Source organism: Cynocephalus volans, chromosome 11, assembly GCF_027409185.1.
Source record: "Cynocephalus volans isolate mCynVol1 chromosome 11, mCynVol1.pri, whole genome shotgun sequence".
Classification (NCBI taxonomy): domain Eukaryota; kingdom Metazoa; phylum Chordata; class Mammalia; order Dermoptera; family Cynocephalidae; genus Cynocephalus; species Cynocephalus volans.
Window position 1 is genome coordinate 96,954,960 of NC_084470.1, and position 17,619 is coordinate 96,972,578.

At 51.5% G+C, this 17,619-nt stretch overlaps 1 protein-coding gene across 3 annotated transcripts in view; it reads left to right on the top strand.

Moving 5' to 3' along the window:
* Positions 1 to 17,619, top strand: part of IFT122 (intraflagellar transport 122) — a 78,127-nt gene that overhangs the window by 56,261 nt on the left and 4,247 nt on the right. For 2 of the 3 annotated variants that reach the window (XM_063113693.1, XM_063113696.1), the window contains exons 18-24: positions 3,976 to 4,142; positions 6,766 to 6,937; positions 8,335 to 8,437; positions 10,603 to 10,743; positions 11,903 to 12,000; positions 15,305 to 15,405; positions 17,307 to 17,472. In XM_063113693.1, the coding sequence (XP_062969763.1) occupies positions 3,976 to 4,142; positions 6,766 to 6,937; positions 8,335 to 8,437; positions 10,603 to 10,743; positions 11,903 to 12,000; positions 15,305 to 15,405; positions 17,307 to 17,472 (948 nt within the window). The remainder of the gene's footprint in view (positions 1 to 3,975; positions 4,143 to 6,765; positions 6,938 to 8,334; positions 8,438 to 10,602; positions 10,744 to 11,902; positions 12,001 to 15,304; positions 15,406 to 17,306; positions 17,473 to 17,619) is intronic. The other variant, XM_063113695.1, reaches the window with a different exon arrangement.

Here is a 17,619-nt window from a genome sequence, read left to right on the forward strand (position 1 = left end):
CCTATGAGGCAGTGCAGATGGAAGTCAGCAATGACCTCAGAAAGGCTGTGGGCAGATTGATAAATGAAGGAACCATTCATTGGTTGAAACTGACCTACAAGTGACCTTTAAGGCTGACATCAAAGGGACAGAGTGTGGCAACAGTTCAGATCTTTGTCAACAACAGGTGGATGGGCTGTGGGTCTACATCAATGTGATCCTTCATTAAGTGTCAAGGGCCCAGGACTTCAGGGCTGTCTCCCACAAGTTCTCTCAAACCTTTGTCAGGAGCCACCAAGAATTAGTGTCCTCAGGCACAAGCTGGTCCTACCAACCATATGGGATGATGTGGTTCATTCCAGCCAAGGATCCCTAAGCTCCTGCTCTCTGCTTGTTCTGGGCTTCGCTCTGGGCTTCTGAGAAGCCCCGAGGGTCCCCACTGTCAAGTGTTAGCACAGTGTGCCTCTCACCACTTTGGCAGGTGCAGAGCCGCTCACACAAGGTCTTTTGCATTTGGAGGGCCCCCGTTAAGGTTAGTCTCCAATGGGTCTGGGCCTTTAAAGGTACATGTGGGAGAAGAGCTTCCTGGACCAGGCTCCTGACGCTTGTGTGAGAATGAGACCCACAAGGATCCTGGCCAGTCAAGACACTTGCAGTTCAGCCCAACACAAAGTTAAAGGAGACTTGGGTGCATCAAGCAATAAGGTTCTTCCTTCCACAGAGGTGCCTTTGTTAACCTGCCTCTCCTGATAGTGTCAGAGGAGGTTCTCAGAATGTTGTTGAGTCACCAGCCACAACCAATTAGTGACTATTAATGGTAATTATCTAGCTCACAAGTTCAAGATGGAAAATCTTCCCCGTTTTTTCCTGCTTTTCTGTTCCCGAAGATGGCTGTGTTCTTTTATCTTTCACCATCTGTTAGATCCTGGGGCTAAAGGTTGTGTTTGGCTCCTGCAATGTGTCCTAGGAGTTCCTGTTCATCAGTACCTAGACAAGCACCTGGGCCCCAGCCTGTCTCTTCACCTTGGTGATTCCTTCACTCCCAATTTCAGATCTGGGACGCTTCGTGTTCCCTCTGCTTTTTCCTCTTCATCTTTCTCAGCCACCATGCTCCTACCACACGCATGGACAAGGCTTCACAGTACGCCCATCCTGAGAACACCTGAAATCACAGCACCTCTTTCTGGGGATAACAAAATTTTCATTGGGGATTAAACCTTAAACTACAGGATCGAATCCCTAGAGGTAGAATTTAGGCATCAGTCTCATTGTTCTTTGGAACCAGTGGCCCTTCCTAGAACCCCTGAAGCTTCCACAAGTAGGCAGCTGTGGTGCAGTAGAAAATGGCTTGCCTTGGTATCCAGAGAGTAGTGTGAGTCTGGGTCCCTCCTGTGGAGTGACACGAGGTAAAGGCTCTTCATTTTGCTAAGACTTGGTTTCCTCTTCAGAGGACGTAGCTACAGTGCAGTTTAGTTCTGAGGATTGCACAGGATAATGTAGGGAAAGCCCTCCACAAATGCCAGGCTGTAGAAAAATCAGGGAAATGAGAGGGATGAGCATAACCACAAAGCAGGTATTCTTCATACCTCTCCATGACTGGCCCCCTCTTGGCCCTCCTCATGCTTTGGGTGGGGCTTTGAAGACACCCACAGTCTTCCATCCAGAAATGCAGCCCCTTTTCATACTCCATCTGGTCTGGCTCTCTGTGAAGGTAAATACTCTGGGACTTGGTTTTGGTTTTAGTTTTTAATCACAATTCCAAGTAAGTTGGTCCCATTTCAATCCCATCGCCCCCCTCCCAGTAGTCTGCATTTGAGAAAATGTGTATATACACATTATGTTGGGGGGTGGGGGAGATACAGTACTTATTAACATGGCATGTTTTTGTTTACTTGAAAATTGCTTCCCGAGATTCAATCTGGCTTTCAAAAATTTTTTAAATTACATTCCCACGTACAAATAAATTGTATGCTCTCTGGGTAAGTGACATGTTTATGTGGTGATAAAGGGAATTATAATGCTCTTAACTCTTATGTAGTATGTCCTTATCAAAATCACCGAGCATGAGAACACTGTTTAGCCTTATTCATCACTCAGCACAGCCTGTTTCTGTCCACTTCAGGACAAAGTCTTTGCCATGGCCCCCAGATAACGTGTAAATTAGCTTCATGGAACTAAAAAGCCTTTGAAAACTCGGTTTGTTGAGCCTCGAAGGAACCATTTAGACTCAGCTTCAATTAAGTCACAGCTCCCTGAGCTGGACTTCTGGACAGGAGGAGGCTCCTTCAAGCCTGTGAGCCATGTGCCTGGATGGTCTCCTTGGGGTGACGGCCCAAATTTATGGCTCCTTCTTAGCCTCTGACCCTTCCTACTACAGTAACCCCATGTCCTCTGAGCACTCACTGACGTCCCCTTTTAGGACATTTCTCTTCTTTTATGATGCTTGTTTCCCTCAGCTGCTAACCTCATTTAATCAACCAGGTAGGCGATTTCTAGCTCTTTGTCGGCATAAAGAATACACATTGTAATAGCCACCAGGAATGAAGGGTGTGTCTGTCATGGCCCAAGCTAGGCAGAGTCAGTGGCTGCTTTCCAAGCCCCTTCCCCTTTGAGAACTCCAGAGGGAACCAAAGGCCGGCCAAGGCAGGTCTGTCTTTTATTGGGTCCCCACCATCAGGGTAAATGATGTCCCTTCTTCCCCTTCCTAAAACATTTGGTTGTCTTAGGCGAACCTAATATATGATTTTAGGAGCTACACAATTACCCCAAAAGCAAATGGAGAAAAAAAGTGAGGTAATTGTTCAGCTGGGTTTTTAACATATGTTGACTGTACATTCCTGACAATTGCGTATTAATCATGGGGAAAGGTGCAGAGCACTCTCTGCAGGGTACATTATTTGTAAGACAAACTACTTCTTGCTAGTAATACAGATCTTGGCCGAAAATGCTGTCAATTTTCCTCTTTGAAAAGCCCCACCTTTAAAAATGTCAGCACCAGTGCTGCCTTAACTATGGCAGACTCCCACTGTGTCCTGAGAAGAGGTGATTTTCTGAGGTTGTTTCTCAGGCATTCTAGAGTCAACCCAGGAAAGCTGGGCATGGCCCTTCAGAGGCCTCTATTGTGGTGGAAGGAACTCAGGCTCTGCCACCAGCCAGCCTGAGCTTCTGGGACCACAGTCTTTCTTCCTTCACTGTTCTCTCCAAGGCCCTTCCCCCTGCCTCAGATCTCCTTCCCCCACCTCCTGCTGCCCTACTGTTGGATCAGGTCCCCACCCCTGTAGACCTGACCTCAGGACAGGATTTGATACCACTCAGTGGAGAAGTAATTAACCAAAGAGAATTTTGCTTGTTATCTGTCCTAGGTGAATACCTGGGGGCAAAGCCACTGGGATAATCCCCTCAGTTCAGACAACAGAACATTTCAGAAAACAGATGGGCATAGCACTGCTAGCGGTGTGGTAGTGAGGAAGGGCTGGGGCCTGCACTTTACTCTTTAAATCATTCTGTTTGTTTAAGTTCAGGATACCACGTGCTCCGCCCCACTCTGAGGCCTGTGGTATCATCCATGCTATCTGAATAAAGATTGTAGGTCTGATTATTTGAAATTGTGCAACCCGGTTGTCTGGTCACTATACAGGAACATGTCAAACCCCATGAGAGAGGGAGACAAAGGTCATAAACCCTCTACACTGCGGTTTGTGTGTGGCGCTCCAGAGTCCAGAAAGTGAGGAACAAGTGTCCGTTAGTGGGAAAGGAAGAAGCGGCACTGAGGGCCGTGGTCCTTGACGCTGTCTGGATATCCCCCAGGAACACCTCCTCCCGGACACCTGGGAGTGCCCCCACTCAGCCGCCAGGGACAGGCTCCCGCCTGCATCCTGACTGACCACCTGCTTCAGCCAAATGGGGCCCCTCCTTGCTGCAGCTTTCGGCAGCCTGACGTAATGCTGGCACAGGAAGTCCTAATCCGGAGTGTTTTTGTTTGTTGTGCTTCCTCAGGATTTCCTTGGATCTGGAGACCCCAGAGAAACAAAAATGCTAATCACCAAACAGGCCGACTGGGCCAGAAACATCCATGAGCCCAAAGCCGCCGTGGAGATGTACGTCTCAGCAGGAGAGCACCTCAAGGCCATAGAGATCAGCGGCGACCATGGCTGGGTTGACATGTAGGTTCCAGTGCCTGCCCCAAGAAGCATCTGGCAGCGTGTCATGTCATGTTGGCTCTTGGTTTTGACTGACAAGGGAAAGAATAGTGCTTCTCTAAATATCTAAACCAAATGTAATAGCAGCTAGGTTCTTTGGGAGACACAGAGATTGAACAAGGCTGCCTTTGAAGAGTTTCTCGAGTCCCTGGGGGAAGGGGTGGTGGGAGCTGAGGAGGGAGACCTGAGCGCTCACTGTGAGCCATCCACTACAATAACCTTGCAGGCATTTTGTTCTTGCCCCACACCCCCATGCCCATCTTGCAAATCAGGAAACTGAGGCTCAAGTGATTGCAAAAGGCCAAACAGCTGGTAAGTCACAGAGCTGATCTTCAGACTGATCTTCAGTGCCCATAATATGTGTAATGATAGGAACAAAAAAAGAAAAGAAAAGAAAAGTTCTGAGTACATCAGGGAAGGAGAATGCTCCTGGGAGGAACCATGGATGTCTTCTCTTAGGAGGCAGTGTGTACATGAAGGGGCCTGAAGAATTTAGGAGATAGAGATGTTAGGAAGGGAAGCCCGTGCGGGCAGGAAGAGCAGCACGAACAGAGCAGAGCGGAACGTGTCGGTTCTGGTGGGAAGAAAACGTGTGCAGGAGTGGAAGGTGATGGATAGCTGGCTGCAGCAGGGGGACCTGGGCTGGCCTCAGGAGGGCCTAGGGGACCAGACTGAGGTTTTTAGACTTGTCAATAGGGAATGAGGAACCCCCAGTCAGGGCTGTGCCATCAGAAGCCTCCTCAGACAGCAGAGGTAGAATGAAGGAGAAACTAGACAACAGGAGCCCAGGTAGAGCTGGCCATGTGGTAGACTGGGAGGGAGGGTGGTGGCTGAGGGTATGAGAGACATGGAGGAGCTGGGACCAAGGAACCCAGCCTGGGGCAGCGGGGCAGGCCGGGGCCTGGAAGGCTGAGCCTGAGCTCTGCATCAAGGTAGAGAACAGAGGAGGAGGAGTGGGCTAGGGGAGGGCTGCACAGAGGCACGATGGATCCAGGCTCGGGACTCAGTGCATCAGATCCCCAGTGTAGGGCTTTGTCCTCCCACAGTCGGGCAGTGGGCTTCACGCTCGCATGTGTGCGTGCATCCATACGTATGTGCTGCCGCAGCGGGCACAAATGAACTATGAGGGAGGGGCTTCTGAGGTTGAGTCCATGTGAGCCCTAAAGGCTGTTGGTTGTTCTGGAAGCAACATTGTGGTAGCAGTGACCCAGCCCGGACCTGGTCATCCCCTTGAGCCCCATCATGTGATTGGTGTGTGGGCCCCTCACAAAGGGACCTTGGTGGGGAACCTATCACCCCATCCTTCTCTTATACAAAACTAAAATTTCTTGAAGTAGAGGAATAGATTTTGCCCCCAAAATTATTTTTATCATGAAAGGGGTGGTACGGAAGAGAGCCAGGCAGATTTAGGGCCCCATGCTCTCCTCTGGTTTTTCATGTCACTTCATTTGTAAGTGCAATGTATCAAGTTACCCTGGGGATACTTAACTAGTTCAGGTAAGAGACAGTAAGCATGTTCTGCCTCTTTTCCAGGTCTGGCTGTAAAAAGTGCCTCTTCTCCAGGGATATTCAGTTTGATGGTGGGGGGGCTGCCTGTGCCACCTTTCCCTAAAAATGTGTCCTTTCTCTGCTGAGCAGTGTTATTTTTAGATGCCATTATTATTCTCAGTGCAGACTGACAGGCCTCCCTGTGCTTGCCCGTCTCTAAGACAGGACCTGTTACAGCTGCTTCCTTTCCCTTCTCACAAAGATCAAGCTGGGTGGAGCCCCTACCCTGAGAGAACTGGTTTTACTCCAAACCCCAGCCTGACCAGAGGGAACCAGCATGTTCTGTCCGGCTTCCATGTCCCCACAAGCAGTAGGAGGGCTGGTCACCACTGGGAAGAAGTGGTGAGCCAGCTCGTCCCTGCGGCCTTTCACTGTGGTCAGCACCTTGGCCAGGAGGAGGGCACGGTGAAGACTTCCTGCAGGCCTTTCTTCCAGAGCTCAGAACAGGCCCCACACATGCCTCTTCCTCTAGAAGCAGTCACTGAATAATTCTGATGCCATGGACTCTGCCTGCCTGTGGGAACTTCTGAAATGGCGGTAGAAAAAGCACTCCGCCACTTCCTAGCTGTGCAATCTGGACAGGGTGCTTTACCTTTCACCCTGGACTTTAGTCTTCTCACCTGTAAAATGGGAATAATAGGACCCACCTCTTAAGGTGGGGAAGATTCAGTGAGATCATTCATGGGAAAGCTCATGGTGTTGTCTTGGTGCCTGGTAGGGGATCAGTAGACAGCTCTTTCCATCCCCAGATCCTGCTGCCTAGATCAGCAGCTCCTGTGAAAGGCACATGAGGCAGCAGATAGTATCCTTTAGAGGCGGCCTCTCCTGGGCCCTGGAGAGGGTTCTGGAGTATGTATTCACTCATTTAGTAACCACCCATCAAGCCCCTGCAGGGGCCATGGCACTGCATTAGCATTGGGGACAGCAAATGAATGCTCACAGAGCCTGCCCTTGAGATGATCTGAAGCCCCCCTGCCACTTCCTTCCATCAGGCTCCTTCACAGGGTCCCTCTCCTCTCCACCGTTCCCTTCTCTCCAGGTTGATTGAAATCGCCCGTAAGCTGGACAAGGCTGAGCGCAAGCCCCTGCTGATGTGTGCTCACTACTTCAAGAAGCTGGATAACCCTGGCTACGCTGCTGAGACCTACTTGAAGATTGGCGACCTGAAGTCCTTGGTGCAGCTACACGTGGAGACCCAGCGCTGGGATGAGGTGAGGGGAGAGAGTGCCTTGTGGGTTGGGGCCCCACCTGAGCCCTGGGCCATGGGCAGGTGGGTACAGGAGACCTTTGAGGTTTGGATAAAGAAAAGCTACCCTCATAATGGAATGAACATTGGCCCAGCAATCAGGAGATTTAACCTTGAATTCTCTGAGCCAGAGCATCTTGCACGGCCTTTCCGTACTAGCTTCCCATCTGTTCATTCATTCATTGAGAAAAACTTTACTGACTGCCAGCTCTGTGCCAGCCCTGTGATAGGCACCAAGATGTGAGTGTTAACACGACAGCTTCAGCGCTGGCTGTTGGTCCAAGCTGCCTCTGACCAGCACTACAGGCTCAGGCGCAACTCTGATGTGGAGACTCTGCACCTGTGTGACATTTAAAACCTACTGGCAGAAAATGCCAGCCATACTTTCCAGATACAGGCTGCCAGAGCCATTTCAGGGGCCAGCTCTTCCTCTGCCTCTGGTGTGAGGGTGGGTGAGGAGAATTAGCAGACCAGTGAAAAAGAGGGCCCCCCTAAGTGAGGCTGGTGGAAGCAGCAGTGCGACCCTCTCTGTGGCTTGGCTCCTGCCCTGCCACTCACTGGCTGCCTGTGCCCTGGAGAGAAACCCATCCCCACAGGGATCAGAGGCTGTGCCCCAGGTCCTCTCTGCCCCCTGTCCCCCCATGGTCTATTTTACAGCAAGACCTGCTCTGGGTAAGAGCCGTCTGACTCTTGTCTGCCCTCTGAGTGGCTGCATTTGGTGAGGTGATGAGTTTGCTGATGAGAAAAGGTGGGGCCAGGGACAAAGGCAATAATGGCTTCTCAAGATAAATTTCTCAGGAGATTTCTCAAGCAGCACAAACTGGAGCATTTGAGAACCACTTGGTCCTGGCTGTGCGTCAGGCAAACTTTTTTCCCCATGGCTTGTTTCCGGTTCTCCTGGCCCGATAGGTGATTCTGGTTCTTAGGTGAAGTAGTCACTGGATCCCATACAGCACCAAGTCCACAGTCATTTTTGACAACTAATAAGGAGTGATGATTATAATGTCAATTCTGTTTCCTTAGGTGTCGCCTGCAATTAAAAGAAATCTGTTTGCAGCGCTACAGGAGCCCACGCAAACTCTCAAAATAAAATGTTTCCGATTCTGTGCCGCTTCTGTGGTCCAGAAACAGACTGTGTTGTTATTGAATCCAGTCGCTTGCATATTGCTGTTAATTGCCTTTTGTTTTCAAAGAGCTGATTTGTTTTTGTGTGTCTGGGGGTGGTTGTGGGGGAGGGACTCTCCCCCTCTGAGTTGTCAGGCTGGCAAGATGTGACATCCCTAATGGATTCAGCCAAGTGCCGTGTTTTCATGGGAGCTGCAGGGGCTGCTTTCTTAAGAGTGCATTTGCTCCTTCCTCCAGGCCTTTGCTTTGGGTGAGAAGCATCCCGAATTTAAGGATGACATCTACGTGCCCTATGCTCAGTGGCTAGCAGAGAATGATCGCTTTGAAGAAGCCCAGAAAGGTAAGCCACACAGACTGGTACCTTGCAGAAGTGACACACATTCCAAGAAGGCTGCCAGGCCTTCCTATCTGTAGGGCCCAAGAAGGTGACTTCACCCTGGGGATGTGATGTGTTTGGTTGGAAAGACTGGAGCAGTGGAAAGAACGTGGACTTTGGGGCCACGCACCCCTGGACCATCACTCGCCTGCCACAGGACCTTCTGAGGTCCTCTCTCTGAGCCTCTGTGGTTACTGAGAAAAGTGCTGTGCATGCCAGTGTGGCTTTCCATTTAATCTTCACACCAGCCCTATGGCGTGGGTACCATTATTATTATTCCCATTTTGCAGGTGAGAAAACTAACGGTTAAAGAGATAAAGTGATTTTCCTGAAGTCCCATAGCTAGGAAGTGGCAGAAAGGTAATTGGAGCCAAGGTGCAGTGAGGACAAAAAGAGAGGACTGCCACTAAATGTGTGGCGTAGTCTCACCTCCACTTTCCTCTATTGGAAATAGAAACTCAGGTTCTGTTTCTGGACAAACAGGGTGACCTTGGGTCCTCGGCATTTTTCTTGGTAAAATGGGCTGCACGTGAGGTATGGCTGCATCTGAAATAGGAGCCAGAGCAGGTACAGAGCCTTAACTGATAATGTCCATCATGATTAAGAAATTGACGGCCCTCTCTATGTCAGGCACTGGCTAGGCACTTAACCTACATAACCTTGAATCTTACCAGCAGCTGTGCAGAGGTGCAGAGGCTGAATGTGCCCTGCAAAGTCACAAAGCAGGCGAGTGGCAGAGCCGGCACGGGACCAGGATCTGTCTGCCTAGGGAACTGGATCCTTCTGTGTTTTGCTGCCTATTTAGGAAGTTAATCATTGAGCCGGGTGTGTCCCATTCCATAACATCTATCTACACTTCTATATGGTAACAGTTGCCACCTCTGGACACATTGCCAAACATGTCTCCCTGTTGGAGCTCCTCAGCTAAAAGCCCCCATTGAAGGACAGCCTGTTCTCTGCTGCTTCAGCATCTCCAGAGCACCCAGTTGCTGAAGTATCTGCATGTTTGGGCAAAACACATCAACCTATCCATCTGTCTGTGTCTGCCCTTCCAAGAATCCATCACCATAGTAACTTGGTACTCAGAAAAGAGATTGGAGATGAGAATGGAACAACGGCCAGACCTTTTCCTTCACTAAAGGCAGAGGATTTGGATCGTCTGATTACCCACATGTGGGCAAGGGTCACAGCTAGAAGTGCTTCACTGGCAGCCCCCCACATCCCAAGAGACAGGCCGTATAGTAGGTATTCAGGAAATTTCAGGGAAAATGAATGATGTAGGAATGATTGAGAGAATTTTTGCTTGTTTTCACAAATGTTTGGTTCAAGAACAGAGCTAGATCTCTCAAGGTTGTCATCAAAAAGCACTCACTTGAAGACCAACTTAGGACTTGGGTTGGGCTCAGGTCTGTGACCTTGGGTACGCCTCTTTACCTCCATCTTGCAAAGCCCATTTCATTGCTCATTTAAAAAAGGATAATATTTCCTTCATAAGTCTGTTGTGATGATCCAGTGAGGTAATTAGCAATGAAAGCACTTGTAACTGCCAAGCCTCTTAAAGTGTCAGGTCCTGTAAGTATCACCTCGGGAGTCACAAAGCTTTGCCTTGGAATGGAGCCAGGGCAAAACCTCACTGAAGATGAGCAAGTTTCATCCTCAGACTTTGCCCTGGAATTTGGCCCCTCCAGTTTTTCTTTCTGCTATGCCTTTCCAAAATCAGTTGCCTTTATCCAGCCAAAATGGAGTATATCTAACTATACTTTTTTCAGGATGTAGCCTTGGTTATTTATAGCCTCCGGCCTGAGAGGCGGCATCCCAGCAACGAAGCACTGCACATGCTCCAATGAGTGTACTACTTCCAAAGCAGCCCCTTGCAAACCCCTCAGAATTACATCCTAGGGCCAGCCCATGGCTCACTTGGGAGAGTGTGGTGCTGATAAGACCAAGGCCAAGGGTTCAGATCCCTGTGTAGGGATGGCTGGTTAGCTCAGTCAGTTAGAGCATGGTGCTGACAACAGCAAGTCAAGGGTTAAGATCCCCTTACCGGTCATCTTTAAAAAAAAAAAAAAAATTCCATCCTACTTCTTCCTCTGCCTCCCCAAATTGTGTGTGCTTTTGTGCCCCTGCAGCATTCCACAAGGCCGGGCGGCAGGGGGAAGCAGTCAGGGTGCTGGAGCAGCTCACACATAACGCCGTGGTGGAGAGCAGATTTAATGATGCCGCTTATTATTACTGGATGCTGTCCATGCAGTGCCTTGATATAGCTCAAGGTAGGTAAACATCAACCAGGCTGCTGTTTTCCCCAGCTCGGCTCTGGCACCAAGATAAACATCGAAAGAGCTGGGACGTTTTAATTAAAGCCCTGGGCTTGTTTATTGGGTGTATTGTCCATAAGCCTGTCTTGCAGTAGCATAATCTGGTGCGTCATCTTTTTCCAGTTTGCCCATAAGTAAGGGTGGTATGAGGGCTGTCCTGAGGTTATGGTTGGGAGGTCCTGTCCTACATTGCTAATTCAGAACTTATCTCTCCCCTCCTACCTAGGAGCCCATAGCTGGACCTGTGTGGACACTAGTTTTAAAATTTTTTATTACATGAAAAGATGAATGAGAGATTGCTTTATAACAACACACTCCAGATTCTCACTCATCCCAGGCAGGAAAGCAGTTTCATGTTGCTTTTTTTCACAAGACTTCTCATGATGCTCTGAGGGAGCTCTGGAAGCAGAGGGGACAGGAAGGTATTGTTCTCCACTGGACAAGGCCGCATGCAGGAGTGGGAAAAATGCTGCAATGGAGGCCACAAGGTGACTTGTAGCAAGTCACAATTCCTTCCTGAGCTCTGTCTGCCCATCTGCACCCTGGGACCGCCCCTGTCCCGCCTCCTTCTAAGGTTGCAGGGAGCCTCTCAGAGCCGTGCTTATAGATTGAAATCCATCAAGCCCAGGTGTGAGGTGACATTTTTCTGTTCTGGCCAGTGGTTTGTGCTTCTGATAAAGAGTATCCCAGAGGGAAGAGGCGTGCATGAGCATGAATAAACCTGACGTCTGCCCACCCTCGTCCTGCCAAGCTCCCCCTGCTTGTCTGGGTGCCGGCCATCACCCTCTTCTTGCCACAGCTAGTGCCCCCCGAGTGGAATGACATGGAGGGTATAGCGTGAGATCTGCAAGAGCCTGAGAAAAACGTCTTCAGACTTCCTAGCTGTGTGCTCTGAGCAGCCAAGCCTTCCCTGCCTGTGGCGGCCCTGCTTCCAGGCAGAGTACCTTTCCTACCACTGCACCTCTCGGTCCCTTCCCCCAGTGCAGGCCCCATGTTGCCTAAGAACGGACGCTGGCAGTAGCGCCAACACCTGGCCCTTCCTCCTGTGGCCAGTCAGCAGTCCCACACCATCTGACATGTCTTCCCCTCCTCCTCCCACCCCCACTGCACCCAGCAGACCCTGCCCAGAAGGATGCGATGCTTTGCAAGTTCCACCACTTCCAGCACTTGGCTGAGCTGTACCATGGCTACCACATCATCCACCGGTACACGGTAAGGTGGCCAGGACACGGGCAGCTGAGGGGCACCGCCTGCTGAGCTGGGGCCCTGGGCAGCAGGCTTTAAGTGGAGAAAGTAACCCAGTGGGCCTGATGAGCTGCTGAGGACCCTAGTCTCCACTGTCCTTGGTCAGCTACTTGTTTGACCTGCAGCACGCCATGGGCCTCTGAGTTACAATTCAGAGCTGGAATGGGCCTTTCCAGTTGCTTGGTTCAGACTCTGATGACTCAGGCAACCTCTGGATTAGCCAAACAAGGGCAGTCTCTCCAAAATGCAAAATGACCAGGGGGTGGGAGTTCTGTAGGGCCCTCTCCTCTAGACAGGTGAAGACCCAGGTTAACCAAAGGCTCGAGTTCCCCCTCTGGCCCTGCCACGGACTTGCTGTGTGTCCTTGAGGAATTCACTCTCGCTCTCTGGCCCTCAGTTTTCTTCTCTACACACAAGAGGATTGGCTTGATCTCCAGAGATGCAAATAGTTCTTTTTAGTCACCCCCTGGTTATTTTGATGAAACCATTTTAAATCTATCTCCTGGATAGGGGGAACAGGTGACAAATTTTCAACAGCTTCCTCATTCCATGTATCTCCTCAATCACTCAACAACTGTTGATTAAGCTCTCACAATGGGAGTTTATCCTGTTCTGATAAGCTGGGGAGATGTCAATAGTCAACTTGCATAGAGCAGCATCACATATTGTAGTTGCGTTGTGTCAACTCATTTCACCCTTTTAACCACACTGTGAGATAAGTACTATCATCCCCCTTTGACAGTTGGGGAGACTGAGGCACTGGACAGAGAGGTCCCATAGCTAGGAAGTAGCAGAGTCAGTGTTTGAATCCCTTCAAGCTGACTCCAGAACCGTGCTCTTAGCCTCGTCCTCCCTCTCCCCTCTAACTTGGAGAAGGCAGGCTGGTATATTGGTTTAGGAGGTGAACTCTGGAGGCCTCACCCCCAGCTGCGCTGTGTGGCATTGGGCGGGTCGTTCACCTTCTCCATGCTTCAGCTCCCTTTTCTATAAAACGGAGATAATAACAGTACCTACTTGATGGGACTGTTGTGAAGATTAAATGAGTTAATATTGGAAAAGCACTTGGAAGAGTGCCTGGCACAGAGTGACCCTGGGTAAGTGTCACCTGTTCTTAGTACTGCCCCAGGCAGAGGCTTCACACCAGCTTCCCGCGGCCCTGCTCTCCAGGCTGGGCACCTCGTGGTTCTCTAGCCTCCCAAATGCCCTGCCTTCTGCCCTGGGCACTCCTCTCCCCCTAATCTCTGCTGACCTCTCAGCACATCCTTTTCCTCTTGGGAAAGTCTGTCAAGAAGGACTCCTCTGACAGGCTCTGCCTGGGCCGGTGTTGGTCCTGTCTCATCTCTTCCCATAGCAGGAAGGTCTCAAGGGACCTCATCTTCCCTCACAGTCTTTGCTTTCCCTGAGATGAGACCCACCCTCAGGGTCCCCTCATCTCTATCAGGTGCTCACCTGGAGAGGAGCCACCTAAAACAGGAGCTCCAAACCCACCTCGGCACTTGGGAGCTGGCTCTCAGCTGCTTGCCCCTGACCTCCCTCCCCACTCCTTACCATTCTCTCCACCTGGCTTGGGATCTGGGCTCCTCTGACAGCTCAGTGCTCAGCTCTGCTCCAGGACCTCCCTGGGGCTGGGAGTGAGGGGTTTCACCCCGGCTGGGGGCCCTGACTGAGTCTAGCTGAGGCTTCTTCATGGGGCCTCTCCTTCATTCAACAAATGCCTGCTGCGTGACAGGCCCTGTGAGGAAGCCTCAGGACACAGAGTGAACAAGACATTGTCCCTGACCTGAAGGAGCCCACAGTCTGGTAAACAGGACAGGCCCTCAAGGGCAAAGCGTAGAGGCTGAGACTTCCTGGTGGAGGTGGCCCCTAAGGCAAGAGGAGGGAGACAAGTGAGAATGGGGCAGGTGAGGAGAAGGAGGAAGAAGAGCATTCCTGGCAGAGGTCACAGCCCGTGCAGAGGCCTGGAAGTGAGTGGTAGTTTCAGAATCTGGCACCAGGGCCCGGCAGAGGAGCACTGATTCAGAGCAGACTGGAAAGGGAAGCGTTGGATCCTTCCTGAGATACGTGGCTTCTTTCCCAGAGAAGAGGTGTTAATCCTGAGGACCACACCCTGCCACACACACACCCTGGGACATTTCTTAGCTTCCACACCTAGTGCAGCAGAACCAGAGGTGGGCAGCATCCTGGTGCTCACCCAGAAAAAGGACGCATTTTCAGGGTTCTTGGGTTCTTGGAGCTAACAGGCTATAGAAATTGAAGTGGGACCTAAAGAGAAATGCTGAGCTCTGACCTGGAGGGGTGCAGAGCAGAGCAAGTCTTCAGGACTTTAGGCTGATCAGAGACTGAGCGCTGGTGGCTCAGTGATGAGCAGGGCCTAGCTACACCCTTCAGGAAATGTCCATTTGTTACTGTTTAAATGCTTGCGGGGGGGGGGGTGGGGGGGGGTGGAGCTGGAGCTGGCCAGCTGTAATCCTCATCATCTAAAACTTTATTAGAAATCGGTAGGCTCAGTGTGCACACAGTATGCCAGATTCCTTCAAAACTGGGTATTCTTAACCTTTTATGGACCCCCTCCTGATGGAAAATTCCCTGTGGTCTGCTGTGGTGAGCTTCCGGCAGCCTCTAAGTACAGGAGACCTGTTCATTCCCCTGATGTGTGCTGAGTGCCTCCTGTTAGGGCCTGTGCCGGGTGCTGGGGAAACGGGGATCAGCAGCTGAGGAACCCCACATGTGTACGTTTGGTGATGCACTGGTCAGGCTGCTGTTGTAGAGCAAAGATGAGGCATGCGATTTATGCTGGAAAGCATTAAATACCTCCACTTAAAGGCATGCATACATCAGTGGTCATGTCCTAAATTGCACAAAAGTTCTGTTTTAGAGCTAATTGGAGACAACTTGAGCTCAGGGAAATGCAATCATTACCAACCCCAGACGCATTACAGCTTGGGAGAAAGACACTCTTGGGCTTCAGGACCAGACCTGGGTTTGAACCCCAGTGCTGCTCTGTTCTAGCCAGTGACTTGGGTAAATCATCTCTCTGGGTGTCGGTTTTCTCATCAGTACAATGCGGATAAAAATGCACACTTCACAAGATTGTGTTAAAGACCAGATGAGACAGTGGCTGCACAGCCCCCGGCACATAGTAGACGCTTGATAAGCAGGGCCGCTCTTCTGTTGAAGTAGTAGCTCAGAATCATTAGCATCTGCCTTTCGGCCTGGCCCAGCAGCGGCATGGTTGAGGAATTCAGTCCCTGTTTGTTTTCTTTTGCTGCAGGAGGAGCCATTCAGTTTTCATCTTCCAGAAACCGTTTTCAACATCTCCAGATTCCTGCTGCACAGCCTGACCAAGGACACCCCCTTGGGCATCTCTAAAGTGTATCCTTTCTCTCACCCCCACCCTCTGTCCCACTCATCTTGTCTAATGGCCCCCAGAAGTTCTTCCCAGAGCACTTTCCTGGAAGTACCTTCCCTCCCTCCAGCAGCCCTCAGGGAAGAGAGAGAGCTCCTGCTGCTGTTTTGCTGTAGAAGAGGCTCAGCCAGGGCTCGGCCAATGCCAAGAGATTAGTCTTCAGGGCTCTCTAGACTGAGCCCAGGAGCAGGTCTTAGCCAAGACACTGTCCCAAGCCTGCTTAGAACCCATAGTGAGGGTGTGACTGAAACGGGGTAAGCACCGGGCCTTGGGGCGTGGAATCTTGAGCAGTTCTCTGGGGTGGGGGCATTTGTTCAGCCCAGGTGTGTGGAGCCCCTGTTGTGCCCCAGGCACCACGACTAAGTCTGGGGCCCTGGTGAGGGAGGGCTGCCTGGAGGAGGTGACATCTGTCCTGCAGGCTGAGACAGTCAGGGAAGAGTTGGTACAGGGGATGTTCCAGAAGAGCATGAGGCACACGGAAAGGCACCGAGGCCACGCGAGCGCAGTGTGGGGATGATAGGGCTGGACAGGCAGTGGGACACTGGAGGCCTGCGGGCGTCCCTGGGAGTTTGCCTCTCCTCCTCTGGATAGTGAGGGCACTGAGGGGCTGTGAACAGAGAAGAGGCCCGAAGGGCCTGGGTAGCCAGAAACTACCAGGAAATGACCAAAATCTTTAAGGTCTGAAAGTCAAAAGCCGTAATTGTCCCGTCCTCTTCTTTTTTTTTTTAAAAGATGACCGGTAAGGAGATCTTAACCCTTGACTTGGTGTTGTTAGCACCACACTCACCCAGTGAACTAACCGGCCATCCCTATATGGGATCCAAACCCACGGCCTTGGTGTTATCAGCACCACACTCTCCCAAGTGAGCCACGGGCTGGCCCCCCTGTCCACTTCTAAACCTCACTGTTCTCTCAGCCCCTTCCCAACCCCAGTCCTGCCTTCTTTCTCTGAGGGAAACCCCCACCCACCCCCCAGGAGACGGCCCAGAGGTGCTCATTGGTGAGAATGGGCCTCTACAGGGTGCCAGGCCCATTACTTACACTGCAGGGGAAACCCCCAAATCAAGAGGAACCTCCACTTGCTCAGACCCCTGCTGACTGGCCAGTCAGTCTCGCCCCAGAGGAATGGTCACAGCCACGCCTGTCAGGGCCTTGGCACCTGCACCCAATGTTTCCAGCAAGTTCTGTTCAAGTCAGCAGAGTTTAATTAAAGCCGTGCCCCAAGCCTCACCCTGTGCCATCCACAGGGGACCCTGAAATGGCTCCTGACACAGTCCTTGCCTTTGAGGAGTCACAGTGGAGACACAGACAAGGAAACTCACCTGCACAGAACTGCTGAAGTTGAAGGGGCCACACTGGTCCGGGGCGGGGGAGTGGCAGTCAGGGCCGGGGCACAGCCAGCATCTGACATGGCCTGCGATCAGAGCACAAAGGCTTGTCAGCCTAAAGCTGGGGAGCGCAGGGGAGGCCGCCACTCAGTAGCCACCCATGGGCCCTTAGTGAGGTGCGGACAGTGCTGTGCACCTGGTGGTGAGACCAGGCCCCACCCAGCGGGGATGGCAGGCTCAGCGAGGCGGGGAGAGCCATTTTGGCCAGGTCAGGGTACAAGATGAGCCATCAGCAGGCCTAGAGAACCTAAGCTAGGTTAAAATATTGATGGAAAAAGCACTTCTTTATCTCTGGAAAAATCCCTGGGCCTTGCTATCCGAGAAGTACACTCATGTCTTGCAGATGAGCAAGCACTCCTTGGCTCCTGCCATGCCTCCTGGCAACAGCGTGTTCCAGCATGGGGATCGTGCCAAGGATGGGCAGTGCCAGCTTTCAGGCCTGGTGTGGCCTCTGCTGTCCTTAACCCTGTTGACCACAGGAACACGCTCTTCACCCTGGCCAAGCAGAGCAGGGCACTGGGCGCTTATAAGCTGGCCCGGCATGCCTACGACAAGCTGCGGGGCCTGCAGATCCCTGCCCGGTTCCAGAAGTCCATTGAGCTTGGCAGCCTGACCATCCGCTCCAAGCCCTTCCATGACCGTGAGGTGAGGGCATGACCCCCTTGGGCAGAAGGCTTCTCCTCCTCCTCTCCTCTGTGACGAATTCTGATGACTTCTTGCCTGGCCCAGGTTCCACTTGAAAGGTGGCTGCCATGCTTACCCCACTTCCCACCCCCGCAAAGCCTTGGCTTG